Source organism: Salvelinus namaycush, chromosome 21, assembly GCF_016432855.1.
Source record: "Salvelinus namaycush isolate Seneca chromosome 21, SaNama_1.0, whole genome shotgun sequence".
NCBI lineage: Eukaryota > Metazoa > Chordata > Actinopteri > Salmoniformes > Salmonidae > Salvelinus > Salvelinus namaycush.
In genome coordinates, this window is record NC_052327.1 from 23,143,091 (window position 1) to 23,165,206 (window position 22,116).

General features: G+C 44.8%; 1 protein-coding gene across 1 annotated transcript in view; it reads left to right on the plus strand.

Moving 5' to 3' along the window:
* zc3h18 (zinc finger CCCH-type containing 18) overlaps nucleotides 1-21,468 on the plus strand; it is a 39,148-nt gene extending 17,680 nt beyond the window's left edge. Inside the window, exons 10-20 of the mRNA XM_039017424.1 lie at nucleotides 1,283-1,471; nucleotides 1,635-1,760; nucleotides 1,945-2,040; nucleotides 2,384-2,537; nucleotides 3,396-3,490; nucleotides 16,955-17,065; nucleotides 18,320-18,519; nucleotides 18,648-18,877; nucleotides 19,288-19,387; nucleotides 19,615-19,714; nucleotides 20,437-21,468. Coding sequence (XP_038873352.1) covers nucleotides 1,283-1,471; nucleotides 1,635-1,760; nucleotides 1,945-2,040; nucleotides 2,384-2,537; nucleotides 3,396-3,490; nucleotides 16,955-17,065; nucleotides 18,320-18,519; nucleotides 18,648-18,877; nucleotides 19,288-19,387; nucleotides 19,615-19,714; nucleotides 20,437-20,638 — 1,603 coding nt within the window. The 3' untranslated portion in view covers nucleotides 20,639-21,468. The remainder of the gene's footprint in view (nucleotides 1-1,282; nucleotides 1,472-1,634; nucleotides 1,761-1,944; nucleotides 2,041-2,383; nucleotides 2,538-3,395; nucleotides 3,491-16,954; nucleotides 17,066-18,319; nucleotides 18,520-18,647; nucleotides 18,878-19,287; nucleotides 19,388-19,614; nucleotides 19,715-20,436) is intronic.
* Nucleotides 21,469-22,116: the final 648 nt, after the last annotated feature.

Below are 22,116 nucleotides of genomic sequence, written 5' to 3' on the forward strand. Positions count from 1 at the left end.
AGTAAATGTTGAACTGGAATGCAAAAATGCGCTGTAAAGTTACTGGCCCTGTCGAGCCAGTGACTGACAAATGTTAATGTTGAACCATGCACAAAATAAAATAAAGGTTGAGAATTGTGCGACCTGCAAAACACGACCCAGCCAAGCCGCACTGCTTCTTGACACAATGCCCGCTTAACCCGGAAGCCAGCCGCACCAATGTGTCGGAGGAACACTGTACACCTGGCAACCATGTCAGCGTGCATGCGCCCAGCCCGCCACAGGAGTCGCTAGAGCGCGATGGGACACGGACATCCCGGCCGGCCAAACTCTCCCCTAACCCGGATGATGCTGGGCCAATTGTGTACCGCCCCATGGGTCTCCCGGTCGAGGCTGGCTGCGACAGAGCCTGGACTCGAACCAGGATCTCTAGTGGCACAGCTAGCACTGCGATGCAGGGCCTTAGACCACTGCACCACTCGAGAGGCTCCCCACACCTATTTTCAAACATTCTGGTTAACAAACCTTATTTACTAGCTTTGTATGAAAGCGCGAATGTTCAGGTTGGGAAACTCCAATACCGGAATCTTCACCACACACAAGAAGCAACAAAGAACTGTTGGCTTTCTATTCAAAAGAGGTTAGGCCTACATTTAGGTTATACCCAGCCATACAAGTACTGGAACTGTGATTGATGGCCTAGATGAGTGCATAACATGGCATCAGCATATGATGTAGTCTAGGCTGTGTGTTTACACTGCAGCATCAGATTTGGCTCTGGGTTTGTTGAGACTTTCTGTTCGAGCATCTGTCCAAATATTTGGCTGAGTAAATGGGAAAGATTCCCAGTGTTGAAACAGCTCTGATCCATACCTTACTCTACAGACTCTACAGAGAGGACAGTGAAACATCGCATCCCTTTAACCTCCAATCAGTCAGTGACTGGACTGGTGCCGTCACTGAACATTCTTTTGCCATCACAGGAACAGTCTTTTGTGCAGAATGTTTTGAATGTGTGAATAATTTTTTGGGGGGTCATCAGATAAGGTCTGTGACAGCTTGTTCTGCGCTCATCTCCTCCAGGAATGTTGCAACATATCATGTTGTGATTTCAGTGTCTTTGTTTCTCTTACCTGGGAATAACTGAAGGGATGTCTTGCCATACTATGTAATGAACATAAACTGAGGAATGTAAACATTGTATGGAACCTTTTTTATTTTGTATTTCTGTCTCATTCATTTGTGATGCTTTATTGCTAAACGTGTGATTGATTTGATTGCCTCTCTCAACCCCTCTTCCCAGTCGGCCGATGATGGAGCCGCCTCTCAAAACGGAGCTGATATCCATGTCCAAGCGGCCAGATGAGTGGAAGGACCCCTGGCGCCGGTCTAAATCCCCCAGGATACGTCCGGGCATGTCCGGGTCACCACCGCGGGGCCGCCGGCATCACCGGCCCTCTGGATCCTCTGTCTCACTGTCCAACTCCTCTAGGTAGCTTTCAATTCAGCCTTACCTCTAGTCTGGTACTCTGGTAACACCTTAAATCAACACTTTAAAACAATGTTTTTATTCTTCAGTAAGTTATATCTACTTGAGTACTATGGGTTTCTGTGCGTGTGTTAGAGTGAGGTTAACTGTGGGTTCTGTTTTGCAGGTCTTCGTCCCGCTCTTCCTCCTACACAGGCTCCGGTTCATCTCGGTCTCGCTCTCGCACCTCGTCTTTCAGCTCATACTCCAGCCACTCCTCCCAGCACAGCTCCTTCAGCGGCAGCCGCTCCAGGTCCATAACACACACACTGCCTGTCTGTCCACCCCCACAACACTGTGTGTTGAATAGGACACCCATTCACTGAGAGCATGGTAACCTGTAATCTCAGGTCTCCCATAAGAGAGCTGATATGTATCATGGATCGGAGATGACTTAGGGTTGTATTAAACGTGGCCTCCTGTTTGTCTCACTGCAGGTCCAGATCGTTCTCCTCGTCTCCCTCTCCGACCCCTTCAGCACAGAGAAATGCCAAGAATAAAGCAGCGGCCCCACTGGCCCTAGGGCCCAAAGGGTAAAGCTATGCTCATCCGTCCATAGACATACTGTATATTCATCAGTTGTGCTGTGCACTTCCATACACAACTCACACAGATCATATGTACTTTTCCTTTCATGGCTCAAGTCAATATAGATACTGAGTCAATATTAATACTTCAAAGTCTTACATAATAATAGGGTCGTTTGCATGTAATGCACATGCTGTATTGTTCATCTTAGACATGTAGCTAGCATGCCTCTAGTATTAGTCTGTTGAATCACTGTCTCTTGAACAAAGCATGTGTTTTTCCCTCATGGATGTGACGTGTGTGAATGCTGCATGCCAAACAACAAACCAATGCCTTATCATCCTTAAGCATCCCGTCGAAACCTGGTGCACCTTCCCCTCCTGGTAGGGAGAAGGCTCCCCCCAAGAAGGCTCCAAGCCCACCACTGCCAGGCCAGCCTGGGAAACCCCCCAAACCCACCCTAGAGGGGGCTAAGCCTGGCAACTCCCGCGAGCCCCGTGAGGTGGGCCGACCCATGCCACCTCAGGAGGGGGGCCGACCCATGCCACCTCAGGAGGGGGGCCGACCCATGCCACCTCAGGAGGGGGGCCGACCCATGCCCCCTCGGGAGGGGGGCCGACCCATGCCTCCTCGGGAGGGTCAGGGGGGCCGACCCGTGCCCCCTCGGGAGGGTCAGGGGGGCCGATCCATGCCGACTCGGGAGGGTCAAGGGGGCCGACCCATGCCGCCTCGGGAGGGTCAGGGGGGCCGACCCATGCCACCTCGGGAGGGTCAGGGGGGCCGACCCATGCCGCCTCGGGAGGGGGGCCGACCCATGCCGCCTCGGGAGGGGGGCCGACCCATGCCGCCTCGGGAGGGGGGCCGACCCATGCCGCCTCGGGAGGGGGGCCGACCCATGCCACCTCGGGAGGGTGAGGGGGGCCGACCCATGCCACCTCGGGAGGGTCAGGGGGGCCGACCCATGCCGCCTCGGGATGGTCAGGGGGGCCGACCCATGCAGCCTCGGGAGAGGGGCCGACCCATGCAGCCTCGGGAAGGGGGCCGAGCCATGCCGCCTCGGGAGGGGGGCCGAGCCATGCCGCCTCGGGAGGGGGGCCGAGCCCTGCCGCCTCGGGAGGGGGGCCGAGCCCTGCCGCCTCGGGAGGGGGGCCGAGCCCTGCCGCCTCGGGAGGGGGGCCGAGCCCTGCCTCCTCGGGAGGGGGGCCGACCCGTGCCTCCTCGGGAGGGGGGCCGACCCGTGCCTCCTCGGGAGGGGGGCCGACCCGTGCCTCCTCGGGAGGGAGGCCGACCCGTGCCGCCTCGGGATGGAGGCCGACCCGTGCCGCCTCGGGAGGGGGGCCGACCCGTGCCTCCTCGGGAGGGGGGCCGACCCATGTCACCTCGGGAGGCGGGCAAACCCCTCAACCTGCGGGAGGGCCGACGGAAGGAGCGGCAGCAGCACAACCCACCCAGGAGGTAGGAAAGAAGTACACATTTGGTCAGAGATGGCCATTTGTCTATCACAAGTTTCTTTGTCACATTCAACACAGCCAACCTGAAATCTCAAGGTTATCCAATGATATACGAAGGTGTAACAGGGCTCGACATACAGGGCTGCCCGCTTGCCTAGGGATGTTTTGGACACCCTCCGGGCCTGTCAATCATTCATGTCAGTGGCTCGCTTTGGCCAGTGAAAAAAATATCGTAATAATGGTATTTTCAGTCTAGGCTATAAAATTAATTAAAAAATTACATTAATGCCCCTAAGCTGTTAGTTCATGTACATTGCTGTGAAAAAGTATTTACCCCCTTTCTAATTTTCTCTACTTTTGTATATTTTTGATACTGAATGTTAAAAGATCTTCAACCATAACCTAATATTAGATAAACGGGACTTGAGTGAACAAATAACACAACAGTTAAATACTTCTTTAATTTATTTCGTAAACAAAGGTATGCAACACCCAATGCCCCTGTGTGAAAAAGTAATTGCCCCCCCTTACACTCAATAACTGGTTGTGCCACCTTTGGCTGCAATGACTCCAACCAAACACTTCCTGTAGTTGTTGATCAGTCTCTCACATCGCTGTGGAGGAATTTTGGCCCACTCTTCCATGCAGAACTGTTTTAACTCAGTGACATTTGTGGGTTTTCAAGTATGAACTGCTTGTGTCAAGTCCTGCCACATCTCAATTGGGATTAGGTCTGGACTTTGACTAGGCCACGGCAAAGTTTCAAATGTGTATACTTTTTAGCCATTTTCATGTAGACTTGATTGTGTGTTTTGGATCATTGTCTTGCTACATGACCCAGCTGCGCTTCGGCTTCAGCTTACAGATGGGTGGCCTGACATTCTCCTGTAGAATTTTCTGATACAGGCAGAATTCATGGTTCCTTCTATTAAGGCAAGTCGTCCAGGTCCTGAGGCAGCAAAGCATCCCCAAACCATCACACTACCACCACCATGCTTGACCGTTGGTGTAAGGTTCTTACTGTGGAATGTGGTGTTTGGTTTTCTCCAGGCATAATGAGACCCATGTCATCCAAAAGGTTATACTTATGACTCATCTGTCCATAGAACATTCTTCCAAGAGTCTTGATGTTCTTCCAGGTGCTTTTTGTCAAACTTGATTGAACTTTTTGGATGAGATGGGTCCCATTATGCCTGGTGAAAGCTCAACACTTCATTCCACAGTAAGAACATAGGCCTACCCACTTGGCAGTCAGGCCCAGCCAATCAGAATGAGTTTTTCCCCACAAAAGGGCTTTATTACATACAGAAATACTCCTCAGTTTCATCAGCTGTCCGGGTGTCTGGTCTCTGAAGATCCTGCATGTGAAGAAGCCGGATTTGGAGGTCCCGGGCTGGCGTGGTTACACGTGGTATGCGGTTGAGGCCGGTTGAATGTAATAACAAATTCTCCAAAACAACGTTGGAGGTGGCTTATGGTAGAGAAATCAACATTAAATTATCTGGCAACAGCTCTGGTGGACATTCCTGCAGTTAACAAAATTGTGGAATTGTGTTTTGTGACAACTGCACATTTAAGAGTGGACTTTTATTGTCCCCGGCACACGGTGCACCTGTGTAATGATCATGCTGTTTTATCAGCTTCTTGATATGCCACACCTGTCAGGTGGATGGATTATTTTGTCAAAGGAGAAATGCTCTCTACCAGGGATATACCGTAATTTCCGGACTATAAGCCGCTACTTTTTTCCCACGCTATGAACCTCGCGGTTTATACAATGACGCGGCTAATTTTTTTAATTATTTTTTTTTCACAAGATTCATGCCGCCAAAAAACTGACCACCGTCACATAATGTGACGTAAATCGAGCGCGCTCAAACTTGCCATCATTCTGATTACGGTAGTCATTTTGTCACCCTCATCATGGCAAAGACACGGAGAAATGCATATGATGCAGCTTTCAAGTTGAAGGCGATCGATCTGGCTGTTGGAAAAGGAAATAGAGCTGCTGCACAGGAGCTTGGCCTTAATGAGTCGATGATAAGACGTTGGAACTGTGCAGATCCGACTGAAAGCCATAACAATCGCCACCGCAATGAAGTTTGACTTTCTTGGTAGGCTACTGTTTACTGCTATTTATTTTTTATTTTTGTTACAAGCCGTGTTTCGTTTAAAGGCTGTGTAAAGTTCATTTGTTTCAATGTACCGGTAGGCACTTGCGGCTTATAGACGTGCGGTTTATTTATGTACAAAATACATATTTGTAAAAAATTCTGTGGGTACGGCTTATATTCAGGTGCGCTTAATAGTCCAGCAATTTGTGCATACAATTTGAGAGAAATTTGCTTTTTGTTGCGTATGGACATTTTCGGGGATCTTTTATTTCAGCTTATGAAACATGGGACAAACACTTTACATGGTGCGTTTATATGTGCAGTTTTGTCATGCATCACAATGCCACAGATGTCTCAAGTTTTGAGGGAGCGTGCAGTTGGCATGCTGACTGCAGGAATGTCCACCAGATCTTTTGCCAGAGAATATAATTTTCATTTCTCTTCCATAAGCTGTCTCCAATGTTGTTTTTGAGAATTTGGCAGTACGTCAGACGTATGGCGTCGTGTGGGTGAACGTTTCGCTGATGTAAACGTTGTGAACAGATTGCCTCATGGTGGCAGTGGGGTTATGGTATGGGCAGCCATAAGCTATGAACACAATTACATTTTATCGATGGCAATTTGAAAGCACAGAGTTCCCGGGACGAGATCCAATGGCCCATTGTCATCAAATCAAATTTTATTGGTCACATACACGTGTTTAGCAGATGTTATTGCGGGTGTAGCGAAATGCTTGTGCTTCTAGTTCCGACAGTGCAGCAATGTCTAACAAGTAATATCTAACAATTTCTTAACATATACCCAATACACACAAATCTAAGTAAAGGAATGAATTAAGAAACTATAAATATATGGACAAGCAATGTCAGAGCGGCATAGACTAAGATACACTAGAATAGAATACAGTATATACATATGAGATGAGTGCAAGATATGTGAACATTATTAAAGTGGCCAATGATTTCAAGTCTGTGTATATAGGCAGCAGCCTCTCTGCTAGTGATGGCTGTTTAACAGTCTGATGGCCTTGAGATAGAAAGTGTTTTTCAGTCTCTCGGTCCCAGCTTTGATGCACCTGTACTGACCTCGCCTTCTGCATGATAGCGGGGTGAACAGGTAGTGGCTTGGGTGGTTGTTGTCCTTGATTTTCTGCCTGTGACATTGGGTGCTGTAGGTGTCTTGGAGGGCAGGTAGTTTTCCCCCAGTGATGTTGTGCAGACCGCACCACCCTCTGGAGAGCCCTGTGGTTATGGGTGGTGCAGTTGCCGTACCAGGCGGTGATACAGCCCGACAGGATGCTCTCAATTGTGCATCTGTAAAAGTTTGAGGGTTTTAGGTGACAAGCCACATTTCTTCAGCCTCCTGTTGCACCTTCTTCACCACTGTCTGTGTGGGTGGACCATTTCAGTTTGTCAGTGATGTGTACGCCGAGGAACTTAAAATGTTCCACCTTCTCCACTGCTGCCCCATCGATGTGGATAGGGGGGTGCTCCCTCTGCTGTTTCCTAAAGTGCCATTCATTTGCCGCCATCACCTAATGTTTCAGCATTATAATGCACGGCCCCATTTCTTGAGGATCTGTACACAATTCTTGGAAGCTGAACATGTCCCAATTCTTCCTTGGCCTGCATACTCACCAGACATATCACCCATTGAGCATGTTTGGGGTGCTCTGGATTGACGTGTACAACAGCGTGTTCCAGTTCCCGCCAATATCCAGAAACTTAGCACAGCCATTGAAGAAGAGTGGAACAACATTCCACAGGCCACAATCAACAGCCTAATCAACTCTATGCGAAGGAGATGTGTCACGCTGCATGAGGCAAATGGTGGTCACAACAGATACTGACTGGTTTTCTGGTATCTGTATTCCCAGTTGCGAAATCTATGGATTAGGGCCTAATGAATCATTTCCTTATATGAACTGTAAATCAGTGAAGTCTTTGAAATGGTTGAATGTTGCGTTTATATTTTTGTTTAGTACAATACTACTCCGCTAGCTAGAGACTTCACTGGGTCTCATTTTGATCTTTTACAAATCAAGTTGTTTACCTTATTTTCAGGCTGTATTTCACAGGGAGGCCTAATACCAGGCGTATTTGTGTGGGTGTGTTTTATTTTTATTGAACTTGCATGACCGGTATCCCTCAGCTCACAAAGACACTTTGTATGGTAGCTAGATTAGCATCAGGAGGGGCCTTTTCCGTGAGCATTGCTGTGTGTTGGTGGAAGAGCTATCCTCTGTCTCAGGGTCAGGTGACACTATGGCTGGGCCTTCATCGGAAAGAACCTAGGTCTGGTGCTGTGCTGTAGAAGGGAAGGAAAGGACAGCGTGGGGGCGAGCCACTGGCTGTGGTTTCTCTGCCTGCCTTGGTAGAATACACTAGGCTCACACTATGTGTGTGGTGTGGTGTTCCCTGTGGATGACCTCATGTAAAACTTTTTGTCCAGTGGTCCTGCAGCTCTAAAGACACATTGTCCTCCCATGTAAAATGACTTTACCACACTTTTTATGTTAGTAATTTTGTTCAGCAATGATTCATAGTCAATGGGGTGGCATTTTTCCACTTTTGCTTGACTCCTTCTATTTAGTGGAACATGATCTATTACTTAAATTCATACCATGCATGCATACATTTTGAATAGGCTACTGTATGAATGCTTTTCTTTGATCTCCACTTTTAGTGGTTTATAATATTGAAAGGATGTGAAAAGTAGTACAAATATTTGTGTTTTTATGTTAATTTCATTTACGTAGAGTGCTTTGGAACTGATCACCAACCTCCATGTACAGTAGTGGCCAAAAGTTTTGAGAATGACACAAATATTAATTTCCAAAGTTTGCTGCTTCAGTGTCTTTAGATATTTTTGTCAGATGTTACTATGGAATACTGAAGTGTAATTACAAGCATTTCATAAGTGTCAAAGGCTTTTATTGACAATTACATGAACTTGATGCAAAGAGTCAATATTTGCGGTGTTGACCCTTCTTTTTCAAGACCTCTGCAATCTGCCGTGGCATGCTGTCAATTAACTTCTGGGCAACATCCTGACTGATGGCAGCCCATTCTTGCATAATCAATGCTTGGAGTTTGTCAGAATTTGTGGGGTTTTATTTGTCCGCCTGCCTCTTGAGGATTGACCACAAGTTCTCAATGAACACATTCTTATTTTCAATGACGGCCTAGGAACGGTGGGTTAACCTCTCTGGGGTAGGTGGGACGCAATCGTCCCACCTGGCCAATAGCCAGGGAAAATACAGAGCGCCATATTCAAATAAAATGATATAAAAATCAAACTTTCATTAAATCACACATGTAAGATACCAAATTAAAGCTACACTCGTTGTGAATCCAGCCAACATGTCAGATTTCAAAAAGGCTTTTCGGCGAAAGCATAAGATGCTATTATCTGATGATAGCACAACAGTAAACAAAGAGAGTAGCATATTTCAACACTGCAGGCACGACACAAAACGCAGAAATAAAAATATAATTCATGCCTTTGACGAAATTCTTTTGTTGGCACTCCAATATGTCCCATAAACATCACAAATGGTCCTTTTGTTCGATTAATTCCGTCGATATATATCCAAAATGTCGATTTATTTGGCGCGTTTCATCCAGAAAAACACAGCTTCCAACTTGCGCAACGTCACTACAAAATATATCAAAAGTTACATGTAAACTTTACCAAAACATTTCAAACTACTTTTGTAATACAACGTTGGGTATTTTTAAACGTTAACCTGTTTGGGCTGCAAGCCCGACGTCGGTACACTTATGACAACATCCAGCTCAAGTGCAGGGCGCGAAATTCAAAATGTATATTTTTAAAATATTTAACTTTCACACATTAACAAGTCCAATACAGCATTTGAAAGATAAACATCTTGTGAATCCAGCCAACATGTCCGATTTTTAAAATGTTTTACAGCGAAAACACCACGTATATTTATGTTAGTTCACCACCAAATACAAAAGAGGACAGACATTTTTCACAGCACAGGTAGCATGCAGGTAGCATGCACAAAGCCAACCTAACTAACCTAGAACCAACCAAACTAACCTAGAAACAACTTCCTCAGATGACAGTCCTATAACATGTTACACAATAAATCTATGTTCGAAAAATGTGCATAGTTGAGCTATAAATCAGTTTTACATTACTGCTACCATCACAGCTACAGTCAGAAATAACACGGGAGTAGCCAGAGTAAATACAGACACCAACGTCAACTACCTAATTACTCATCATAAAACATTTCAGAAAAATATATGGTGTCTAGCAAATGAAAGACAAAGATCTTGTGAATACAGCCAATATTTCCGATTTTTTAAAGTGTTTTACAGCGAAAACACAATATAGCGTTATATTAGCTTACTGCAATAGCTAACACACAACAGCATTGATTCCAGGTAATCGGTAGCGATAGCACAGTTCGACAGATATATGAAATAGCATCCCAAATTGGGTCCTACCTTTGTTGATCTTCCATCAGAATGTTGTACAAGGGGTCCTCTGTCCAGAACCGTCTTTGTTTGGATCCAGAACGAACTCTTTCCCTCTTGAATTAGCAAGCACACTGGCCATGCGGCGCTAACCTCTCCTTCGTGAACAAAGTCATACAACGCAACACGCCTAAAGTCCCGAATAAATTTCAATAATATAATAAAACTATATTGAAAAAACATACTTTAGGATGATATTGTGACATGTATCAAATAAAATCTAAGCCGGAGATGGTATTCGCCCATAACGACGGCTTTCCAGAAGGCGAGTCCAGGTTCAACTTCGCGCTTTCGGAAGAAAAAAAAATGGCGGACCCTTCATTCCAAGATGATGTATTCAATCTCAGAACAAGATAATCAACTCATTTCTGCTCTCACTTCCTCTTGACACCCAGGGGAAGGTGTATGACGTGTATGTATAGTCCTAAGCGACATGCCCATTTATAGACAAGCTCTTGAACAGAGACCTCGCTTTCAGAAATCTCACTTCCGGATAGGAAGTGGGCTGCAGAAGGAGTTCTGTTTCACTTAGAGAAATAATTCAAACGGTTTTAGAAACTAGAGAGTGTTTTCTATCCAATAGTAATAATAATATGCATATTGTACGAGCAAGAATTGAGTACGAGGCCGTTTGAAATGGGCACATTTTTCCAGGTTACTCAATACTGCCCCTTGCAGCCATAACAGGTTAATAATCGATCAATTTGAAGACGGGATGATCTGTGTTCAATACAAAAAGAAAACAAACTGACGCAACTTTTTTGGTAATGTGCCTCTCTCAAACAATTTACTTCAAGTGACCCTCATTTACGATGGCCGTACTTCTTCATTACACAAAGGAATAACCTCAACCAATTTCCAAAGACTGGTGACATCCAGTGGAAGCGGTAGGAACTGCAAACAAGGCCCTTAGAAATCTGGTGTCCCAATGAAAACTCATTGAAAAGACAGTGACCTCAAAAAAATAAAGATTCTGAATGGTTTGTCCTCGGGGTTTTGCCTGCTACATAAGTTCTGTAATACTCACAGACATCATTCAAACAGTTTTAGAAACTTCAGAGTGTGTTCTATCCAAATCTACTAATAAAATGCGTATCTTATTGTCTGGGGAGGAGTAGCAGGCAGTTGAATTTGGGCTTGCTATTTATCCAAAAGTGAAAATGCTGCCCCCTACCCCGAAGAAGTTAACTGCCTTGTTCAGGGGCAGAACGACAGATTTTTACCTTGTCAGCTCAGGGATTCAATCTTGCAACCTTACGGTTAACTAGTCCAACGCTCTAACCACCTGCCTCACTAGGGGCCTGCCTGTTACGCGAATGCAGTAAGAAGCCAAGGTAAGTTGCTAGGTAGCATTAAACTTAATCAATCATAATCACTAGTTATAACTACACATGGTTGATGATATTACTAGTTTATCTAGTGTGTCCTGCGTTGCATATAATCGATGCAGTGCGCATTTGCGAAAAAGGACTCGTTGCTCCAACGTGTACCTAACCATAAACATCAATGCCTTTCTTAAAATCAATACACAGAAGTATATATTTTTACACCTGCATATTTAGCTAAAAGAAATCCAGGTTAGCAGGCAATATAGGTGAAATTGTGTCACTTCTCTTGCGTTCATTGCACGCAGAGTCAGGCTATATGCAACAGTTTGGGCCGCCTGGCTCATTGCGAACTAATTTGCCAGGATTTTACGTAATTATGACATAACATTGAAGGTTGTGCAATGTAACAGGAATATTTAGACTGATGGATGCCACCCGTTAGATAAAATACGGAACGGTTCCGTATTTTATGTATAAATGTTTTGTTTTCGAGATGATAGTTTTCGGATTTGACCATATTAATGACCTAAGGCTCGTATTTCTGTGTTATTATGTTATAACTAAGTCTATGATTTGATAGAGCAGTCTGACTGAGCGATGGTGGGCACCAGCAGGCTCATAAGCATTCATTCAAACAGCACTTTTGTGCGTTTTGCCAGCAGCTCTGCTGTTTATGACTTCAAGCCTATCAACTCCCGAGATTAGGCTGGTGTAACCGATGTGAAATGGCTAGCTAGTTAGCGAGGTGCACGCTAATAGCGTTTCAAACGTCACTCGCTCTGAGACTTGGAGTGGTTGTTTCCCTTGCTCTGCATGGGTAACGCTGCTTCAAGGGTGGCTGTTGTCGTTGTGTTCCTTGTTCGAGCCCAGGGAGGAGCGAGGAGAGAGACGGAAGCTATACTGTTAACCTGGCAATACTAAAGTGCCTATAAGAACATCCAATAGTCAAAGGTATATGAAATACAAATGGTATAGAGAGAAATAGTCCTATAATAACTACAACCTAAAACTGCTTACCTGGGAATATTGACTCATGTTGAAAGGAACCACCAGCTTTCATATGTTTTCATGTTCTGAGCAAGGAACTTAAACGTTAGCTTTCTTACATGGCACACTTTTACTTTCTTCTCCAACACTTTGTTTTTGCATTATTTAAACCAAATTGAACATGTTTCATTATTTATTTGAGGCTAAATTGATTTTATTGATGTATTATATTAAGTTAAAATAAGTGTTCATTCAGTATTGTTGTAATTGTCATTATTACAAATACATTTAACCCTCCTGCTGTCCTCTGGTCATTTTGACCCCACACAGTGTTGACCCTCCCGCTGTCCTTGGGTCATTTTGACCCGACACTGTGACCCGGCACTATGTTGATTAACTCTCCCGCTGTCCTCGGATCATTTTGACCCAACCCGACACTGTGTTGTCCTCGGGTCATTTTGACCCCACACAGTGTTGACCCTCCCGCTGTCCTCGGGTCATTTTGACCCGACACTACAGCAGTGAAAACAATCACCTCCATGATATTATGCAACTTGAAATTTGATGACTTGTTCTAGACTGACCCCAGTAGTACAAAAGTGAATGGGTACATGTTCGTACATGTCCAGACATGTGGAGCAGTGAAAACAATCCCCTCTAGGATATTATTCAACTTGACATTTGATGACTTGTCCTAGACTGAGCACAGTAGTACAAAAGTGAAATGTTGCCTTTATTCATGTATCCGTGTAAGCTGTAGGAAACAACAGATACTAATATTGTCATGGGTACATGTCCGTACATGTCCGGACATGTGGTCTTGTCCAAGGTGCTGAAGCCATGACAGTGCGTTTCACTGCTGAACAGGTTCTAGAACAGATTTATTTAAATGTCCAGCAAGACTTCTCTGATTCTGAAGAGGAAGTGGAGGATGTGTCAGAAGATGAAGATGGGGAGGAATACAACCCAGAGCAGGATGCATCAGAAGAAGAAGAGGAAGAACTCCCTCAAGCTAAGAGAGACTTTCCTGTCAAAAAATGGCAAAATCAAATGGTACTCAGTAGCATATCACAACCAGGGCAGGGTGGCAGAGCATAAGGGCCTGGAGATGACCCCGGGACCCACAACGTATGCCGTTTCCCATGCCCATGACATGGCCTCGACATTCTACCTGTTCATCACACAAGCAATAGAAAAAATCATCCTGGACATGACAAATCTGGAGGGGTTTCGAAAATATGTAGACAGCTGGAAAGGGATGGATGAGACTGCCTGCATGCCTCCATAGGGCTGCTAATCTTAGCAGGTGTATACAGGTCCCGAGGTGAGGCTGCAGCTAGTCTATGGGATGCAGAGAGTGGAGGGGCGATTTTCCGTGCCACCATGCCACTCAAACGCTTTCACATTTACTCAAGACTGCTACGATTTGATGACCGTGAGTCAAGACCTGCAAGACGTGCGAAAGACATGCGACAGACAAAGTCCTCTACAACCCAGGGCCTGACGTGACAGTGGATGAGCAACTGGTTCCATTCAGAGGTAGTGTATATAGGTTATCTAGGTATATCTAGGTTTCTTCCTAGGTTCTGTCCTTTCTAGGGAGTTTTCCTAGCTACCTTGCTTCTACACCTGTATTGCTGTTTGGGGTTTTAGGCTGGGTTTCTGTACATCACTTTGAGATATCAGCTGATGTAAGAAGGGCTTTATAAATAAATATCAAATGATATATATATAATACATCCGTGACTGTTTCTGTGTCAAATCAAATCAAATCAAATGTTATTTGTCACATACACATGGTTAGCAGATGTTAATGCGAGTGTAGCGAAATGCTTGTGCTTCTAGTTCCGACAATGCAGTAATAACCAACAAGTAATCTAACCTAACAATTCCACAACTACTACCTTATACACACAAGTGTAAAGGGATAAAGAATATGTACATAAAGATATATCAATGAGTGATGGTACAGAACGGCATAGGCAAGATGCAGTAGATGGTATAGAGTACAGTATATACATATGAGATGAGTAATGTAGGGTATGTAAACATAAAGTGGCATAGTTTAAAGTGGCTAGTGATACATGTATTACATAAAGATGGAAAGATGCAGTAGATGATATAGAGTACAGTATATACATATACATATGAGATGAGTAATGTAGGGTATGTAAACATTATATTAAGTGGCATTGTTTAAAGTGGCTAGTGGTACATTTTTACATAATTTCCATCAATTCCCATTATTAAAGTGGCTGGAGTTGAGTCAGTATGTTGGCAGCGGCCACTAAATGTTAGTGGTGGCTGTTTAACAGTCTGATGGCCTTGAGATAGAAGCTGTTTTTCAGTCTCTCGGTCCCTGCTTTGATGCACCTGTACTGACCTCGCCTTCTGGATGATAGCGGGGTGAACAGGCAGTGGCTTGGGTGGTTTCTGTGTGACACCGATACTAATAATTACCCACGATGCTAATCTCTTCTTGCCAAAGGACGTTGTCCTTTCCGGCAAGCCAGCAAAATATGGCATCAAGTCATGGGTGGCCTGCGACGCCAAATCCAGCTACGCTTGGAAGATGCAAGTCTACACCGGGAAGCCGACCAGTGGAGGCCCAGAGAAGAACCAGGGGATGTGGGTTGTGCTTGATGTGACAGAGGGACTGAGGGGTCACAATGTCACGTGACAATTTCTTCACCTCTTATGAACTCGGGCGGCAGCTCCTGAAGAGGAACGTCACCATGGTTGGCACAGTTCGAAAGAGCAAGCCTGAGCTCCCACCTGCACTGATTGCGTCAAAGGACAAAGAGGTCTTCTCATCAAGGTTTGCCTTCACACCCACCACCACTAGTTTTCTACCTCCCAAAGAAAAACAAGAATATGTTACTTCTGAGCACACTGCACACAGAGGCTGAAATTAGCCATCGCCAGGACAGGAAGCCAGCCATGATCCTAGACTACAACTGCAACAAAGGAGGTGTGGACCACCTAGATAAGGTGATTGGAACATACAGCTGCAGAAGGATGACTGCCCGCTGGCCCCTGGTCATCTTCCACAAAATCATTGATGTTTCCTCCTACAATGCCTTTGTGATATGGAGAGATCAACCCTAGCTGGATGCCTCGTAAGCGCAACAAGAAGAGGGTGTTCCTGGAGCAGCTGGGAAAGGCACTTGTAACTCCATTCATCGAAAGAAGGGAGCATCTCCCCCGCACAGACGCATCTGCAGCAGTTGTGAAAGCTGTTCAGAGGGCCAGATCTTATGATCAACCTGAGGAGCCACTAGACACTGCCCCAGCCACTGCCCCAACTGGGGCAAGTAAGAGCTGTCAGATCTGCCCACCAAAGAAGGACTCTAAAACACATACTGTGTGCTGCAGGTGTAAGAAATATATCTGCAAAGGCTGTGCACATGCATACTGTCACACATGTGCTCATTGGGGGTTTAGTCAAGGCGGGTCAGTTTGACCCGGAGCACACGGGGTGTATACAGAATATGAGGACAACGGGAGGGTTAAAAAATCGGCCGATTAATCGGTATCTGCTTTTTTTGGTCCTCCAATAATCGGTATCGGTATCGGCGTTGAAAAATCATAATCGGTCGACCTCTAATGAGTAGGACAGCTTGATTAGATGAGTAGGTTAGCTTGATTAGATGAGTAGGTTAGCTTGATAAGATGAGTAGGTTAGCTTGATAAGATGAGTAGGACTTGAAGACATGATGCTGTTGTAGGCATTTCCTCTTGGGTTTCCCTCTCGGGTGAACTTCAGTTTATGTCAGTCAGTTTGTTAGTGATTCTCCTATATTTAAAAAAAAAAAAAAATCTGCCGGGATGCGCTTTTAAAGGGATATGGTGAGATTTTGCCAATTAAGTCATGAACTCATGGACACCATTTTTCTCTGTGTGCAGTTAGGAGGTTGCTAACGAGCGTCAGCGCTGTTTCTAACTAGCGCACTGACTGGAGGTCTATGGGAATAGCTAGCTATGCTAGACTCAAGTCATTGCGCTAACACTAACTTCGAACTGCACGCAGAGCTATGCAAAAATCTCACATTATCCCTTTAAGATAAGTTACAATGTATATAAGTAAACAGAGAGAGCAGTGGCGCGACTGAGCGCCACGAGCACACAGCCACCGCTTGCTCCTCATAATCTCCCTACGGTGCAGAGGTGACCATCAGTTATATTTCAGTTGGTGGCAACATAATTAAATGTTCATGCATTTTGGAGTAGAATGTCCTTTTAAAAAGTCACCAAAAGTGGCCTTCTCACAGTCATTCTACAACAACACTCCTGCTCTGACTAAAATCTTCCGTCATATGTGATACCACACTCCATTCCTCCTCTGCAGGGACAATAGTTTCTTTTCTATTATATGAATATGACCTATAAACCCTTGCCAAGTATGCAATGGAACTGATGCGTTGTTACAGTGATGTACAATCTGCTATTAAAAGTATGCTGATCTTTTCATTAACTCAAATATATACCTTTTTCCCCCCTCTCCTGTTTTTCTATTCCCCTGCTCCAGGCAGACGGTCAGTGGCAGTGTGAGTGGCAGTAGTTACTCTGGCTCCAGCTCTCGCTCAAGATCTCGTTCCTCCTCTGCATCCATCTCACCTTCCGGATCCAAGAAGTCCAGGTAGAAAAAACAGATCCCACTTCCACTGCTGGGTAAATGCAGTGGTGGAAAAGTACCCAATTGTCATACTTGAGTAAAAGTAAAGATACCTTAATAGAAGTAAAAGTGAAAGTCACCCACTAAAATACTACTTGCGTAAAAGTCTAAAAGTAATTGCTAAAATATACTCAAATTCCTTATTGGGAATGGGGTGGCAGGTAGCCTAGTGGTTAGAGCGTTGGGCCAGGTTGCTGGATCGAATCCCTGAGCTGACAAGGTAAACATCTGTTGTTCTGCCACAGAACAAGGCAGTTAACCCACTGTTCCCTGGTAGGCCGTCATTGTAAATAAGAATTTGTTCTTAACTGACTTGCCTAGTTAAATAAAGGTAAAACATTTTTATATTAAGCAAACCACGGATAGCCAGTGGCACACCAACACTCAATCATGATTTACAAACGAAGCAAGTGTGTGAATTAGACCATTTTCCTGTCTTTGCTAATCATTCAAAATATAACGAGTACTTTTGGATGTCAGGGGAAAATGTCAAAATAAAATTTGCTTTAGGAATGTAGTAATGTAAAAGTTGTCAAATTTAAATAGTCAAGTACAGATACTTTCAAATATTTTTACTTAAGTACTTTACACCTCAGGATAAATGAGCATTGCACTGATTTACACACAAATACAGAATAAACTACAACGTAACGTCTGAGGAAGTGATGCTGAACGGGTATTCCTTTGAGCAGGTAGTCTTATCCGCCCACAGCTTAATTATTAGGATATTGGTAATCCTCCAAATCGACAAGATGTGGATATGATTGTTACTTGGTTTCTTTTCAAACCACACTGAACAAACTACATATAGAAAGCCAGATATGACTGCTTTAAAAGCTGGCAATAATGGTGTTTAGTAAAGCACTTTGAAACGGACATGTATTGAATCCTTTCTCTCTTCTTGCTATGTATCCACTGGTCAACTTTGTAGAAAATCCAGGTACTACGTCAATTTTATCAGCCTTTTCTTTTCCCTGTACACCTGCTTTTCTTCATTCATCTTAACTGTAATTCATTTGTTTGATATCTTTGCCATGTTGCCCCACCATTCACTAATTTGTTACTCTCTTTACGTGTGTGTTGTAATCATAACTTTTTTCTCATTCTATAATATATATATTTTTACTGTGATGTATGAGTTAAACTACGTGTAAACAATGTGTTTTTGTGGAGCAGCACTGAGTCTCTTTCCCTGTGTTCTGTGTGGTCTCTGTGCAGGTCTCTGAGTGTGAGCAGTGTGTCTAGCGTGTCCTCGGCCTCCAGCAGCAGCTCTGTGAGGAGCGCTGACTCAGATGACATGTACGCCGACCTGGCCAGCCCTGTGTCGTCAGCCAGCTCCCGCTCCCCAACCCCAGGACACCCCCATGCCCGCAAGGAGAAGGGCCCACCACGGGACAGGGGCCCCAACAAGGACAAAGGTAGTGGTCAGGCTTTTGTTATAGACTCTTGACTCACTCTGTATTGTGTTTAGGTTGGTGTGACACAGCTATAACAGAATCACAGCATTTAGTGGTTGTTGGTGATATACGTAGTGCTCTCCACACAGGGAAGCCCACTAAGAAAGATGAGCCCCATCCCCCCAGGGAGGACCGGAGGAAGATGGATCCCTCAGGCCTCCCTCCCAGAAACACTCACGGTCCCATGCCCAGGTCTGGGCCTGGCAGCAGGGGCCATGGTCCTGGTGGCCACCCCATGCACCCGCCGCACGGACCGCCCATGGGTCCCCCTGGAGGTTACGGCCAGCACAAAGACATCAAACTCACGCTCCTCAACAAGGTGACTAGTACTGGATTACTGTTGGAAGTCAACTTCTCTTACCCCAACCCAGGTAGACTACAAGTGATGAGTCTTTGAAGTTCTCTGAAGAATATGTAGATACGAGTTACACTAATATTACACCCTGTGACACTGATGTCATTACGGGGTTTTGACTTTGGGGAAGGACAGTCAGTGTCTGACTTCCTCATACTCTTGTGATGTTATCAGTGAGACTGAATAAGTAGATATATTATTATCAAGCCTCTGTATACAATACTTTTGTTTTCTCTAACATTTACTCTCGGTTAACTGATATACAAACATTATTTGAATACCACCATTGAAGATGTGATTTGATCTCAATTTAATCTACTCCATTTTGCATTTGTTGAATGTCTGACGAACCACGGCTCTCTCTCACTCTGTAGCAGCAGGCAGAGCGGGGTAACAGGAAGCGATACATGCCTTCAGACAAGGACAGGCCGACCTCTCCACTCAGCAAGAGGATAGCAATGTCTCCTGAGAGAGGTGAGGGCCTCAAACTGTCGAGAAAAGTCAGGGATGAATGTGTTCTTCCCAAGGAAATCACACACACAAACATGCACACACACATACACACACAAATATGTGGTTCAGTTAACCCAAATGTGGAAATCCAACACCAGAGAAACCTCACAATAGGCTGCATTCTCTATGATCTGTCCACACGTCCCTGTGGTATTGTTGGTAATCAACTTCCCCTCAATGTCCTGCAGGTCGTGGTGACAGGAGGATGCCTGGACGGCCCCCACTCTCTCCTAGAATGGACCGGCCCAGAGGCCAGGGCCCTCGTCCCATGCCCCCACTGGGAGAAAGGTAGGTGCCCTCTGTACTGCTTCTCACCCCAGATCACACACACGACCCCAACCTGCCACCTCTTTGTTGGTGCTGCCCTTCTCCACTGCAGTAGTGATGTGATTTTAAGATGTAAGAGCAACCACATGCCTTTGTTTTGAATGTAGAACAAGTCACGAAAGTGGAATCCCAGAAGTATATGATATTTAAGCAATAAGGCCCGAGGGGGTGTGGTATATGGCAAATATACCACGGCTAAGGGATATTCTTATGCATGACGCAGCGTGCCTGGACACAGCCCTTAGCCGTGGTATATTGACCATAAGCCACAAACCCCAGAGGTGCCTTATTGCTATTATAAACTGTTTACCCACGTAATTAGAGCAGTAAGAATTTATATTTTGTCATACAAATGGTCTGATTTGACAAATCGATACTTGTTTTATGTTCAAGTGTGTAAGGAGGGCAACAGTGAACCTGACACAATGCTGTAAAGCTAAAGAGACTTCCTTAGTTGGAAATCTAGTGGCCAATCAGCATTCAGGGCTCAAACCACCCAGTTTATAAACACCAATAATACACAGGGCATGTGACCATGGTGCCACACCATGTAGAAAACTCACACAATGTGAGCCAAATCTACAGGTATCGTCTCTACCCTGGTAGATGTATCCCCATGATAACCCTTGTAAGTTGTCATAGGCATGTGGCTCTAAACCCAATCTTGTGATTTCCCTTTTTAGAAAACGTCCTTTGTCCCCACCGCCCAAGTCGTCTGGGAAAGGTCCAGGGGGGTTGTCATCGGGCTCAGGCAAGCAGCCCCCAGGCGGCCCGGGCTCAGGCAAGCCTAGCAGCACACTGTCCCGCCGTGAGGAGCTGCTGAAACAGCTTAAAGCTGTGGAGGACGCCATCGCCCGCAAGAGGGCCAAGATCCCTGGGAAATAACCCTGACCCTGCTCGCCCGCCTGTCTGCCCAAGTCACGCAGGCAACATCAAGCATCAAGGGACATAAAATCACCAATCCCATTCATGACGCCTAGCGTTCTTTGGAGATTTTTAAAAGGTTTCTGTCCCAAAATGTAAAGGCTATTGTGTAATTGTTCCTCAACAAAATGGCCACCAAAACATTTTTGCTTGTTTGCCCTCAGAGAGAGGTTGTCTTGATGATTTTACAGTACTGAATAAATTTAGTAGCAGGGTGTCATTGTTGCTCTCTCGTCTGTTTAATGAGAAAGGAGAATCTTGACATTGTCTCAATGATAAGGTGAATTTATATACTTTTGATCCACTCTGTCTGCCCCTTTTACTGTCTCATATCTCTCTTGTCTTATTTTTATTCCATTTTATGTTGTTATTTTGGGGTTGGAGTTGGTCTTGCCCTGTTCGATTCTAAAAATCCTGGAAACCGCTTCTAGGCTCCCAACTGGTTCTCTGTACAAACATTTAGCATCTGTATTCATTCAGACAGAAACATTGAACACGCTCAAAGGACCTCTTGTTCATGGTGGTCACATCTTAACCAATTACTTTTCCTCTTCTAGGTCTGCATTGTGTTATCGTATTTTACATACTGTTTTCAATCATAGTGAGCATATGACAAGCACCCTTTTTTTTCTCTCAAGTATATGATTAAAGAGAACAAATTGACAAATTGCTTTTTTTCTCCAGCTCTTGTGATAAACTGTTTTATTTGTCCCACATTTTTAGTTGACACAGGAGTGTATGTTTGTGCTTTTGTGACAAAAGGCTTCTAAATAAACTATTTTGATAAAGCACAACCATCTGAGCCTTTTCCTTCTCTCCACACTCTCACTCTGCTACGTTTCCACGATCCTACATGACTTTGATGAATCAATTCTTCAATCGCTTGTTTCATATTGTTTCTCACAAGAGATGGAGCTTCATGTACTGCATGTTAACATACATTTTACCTAGCAAATATAATTAAGACACCTGGACAATCTCATGATTACTGCAGATTGTATGCATGTCAATGGGCAGGACACAATGTGGTGCTTTCAAGGGTGGGGCAAGGACATCACGAATGCATTCTGCTTCGCAATTCACTTTTTTTGCCCCTACTAGCACTGACTCTAATAATGACTGAGATTTGTGGTTGTCCCACCTAGCTATCTTAAGATTAAATGTTTCCATGTAGGTGACATGTCATGATAATTTACTGAAAGTTAGTAAGGTGGAAATGTGAGCCCAGCTGAACTGGTCAATGGTGCAAGTCTTCTGATTTAACATTTGATTATTGGAAAGTGAAACAGACATTGGAAAGTTCAAGGTACCAGCATTGGAAAGTTCCATTGTACAAGTCTATTGATTTAATATGTTTGCTCTTCGGGGCAGGGATTTGATCATTGGAAAGTTCATGGTACTTGCCCTTATTGGGCTAGACTCATCTTTTCACCGAGCCT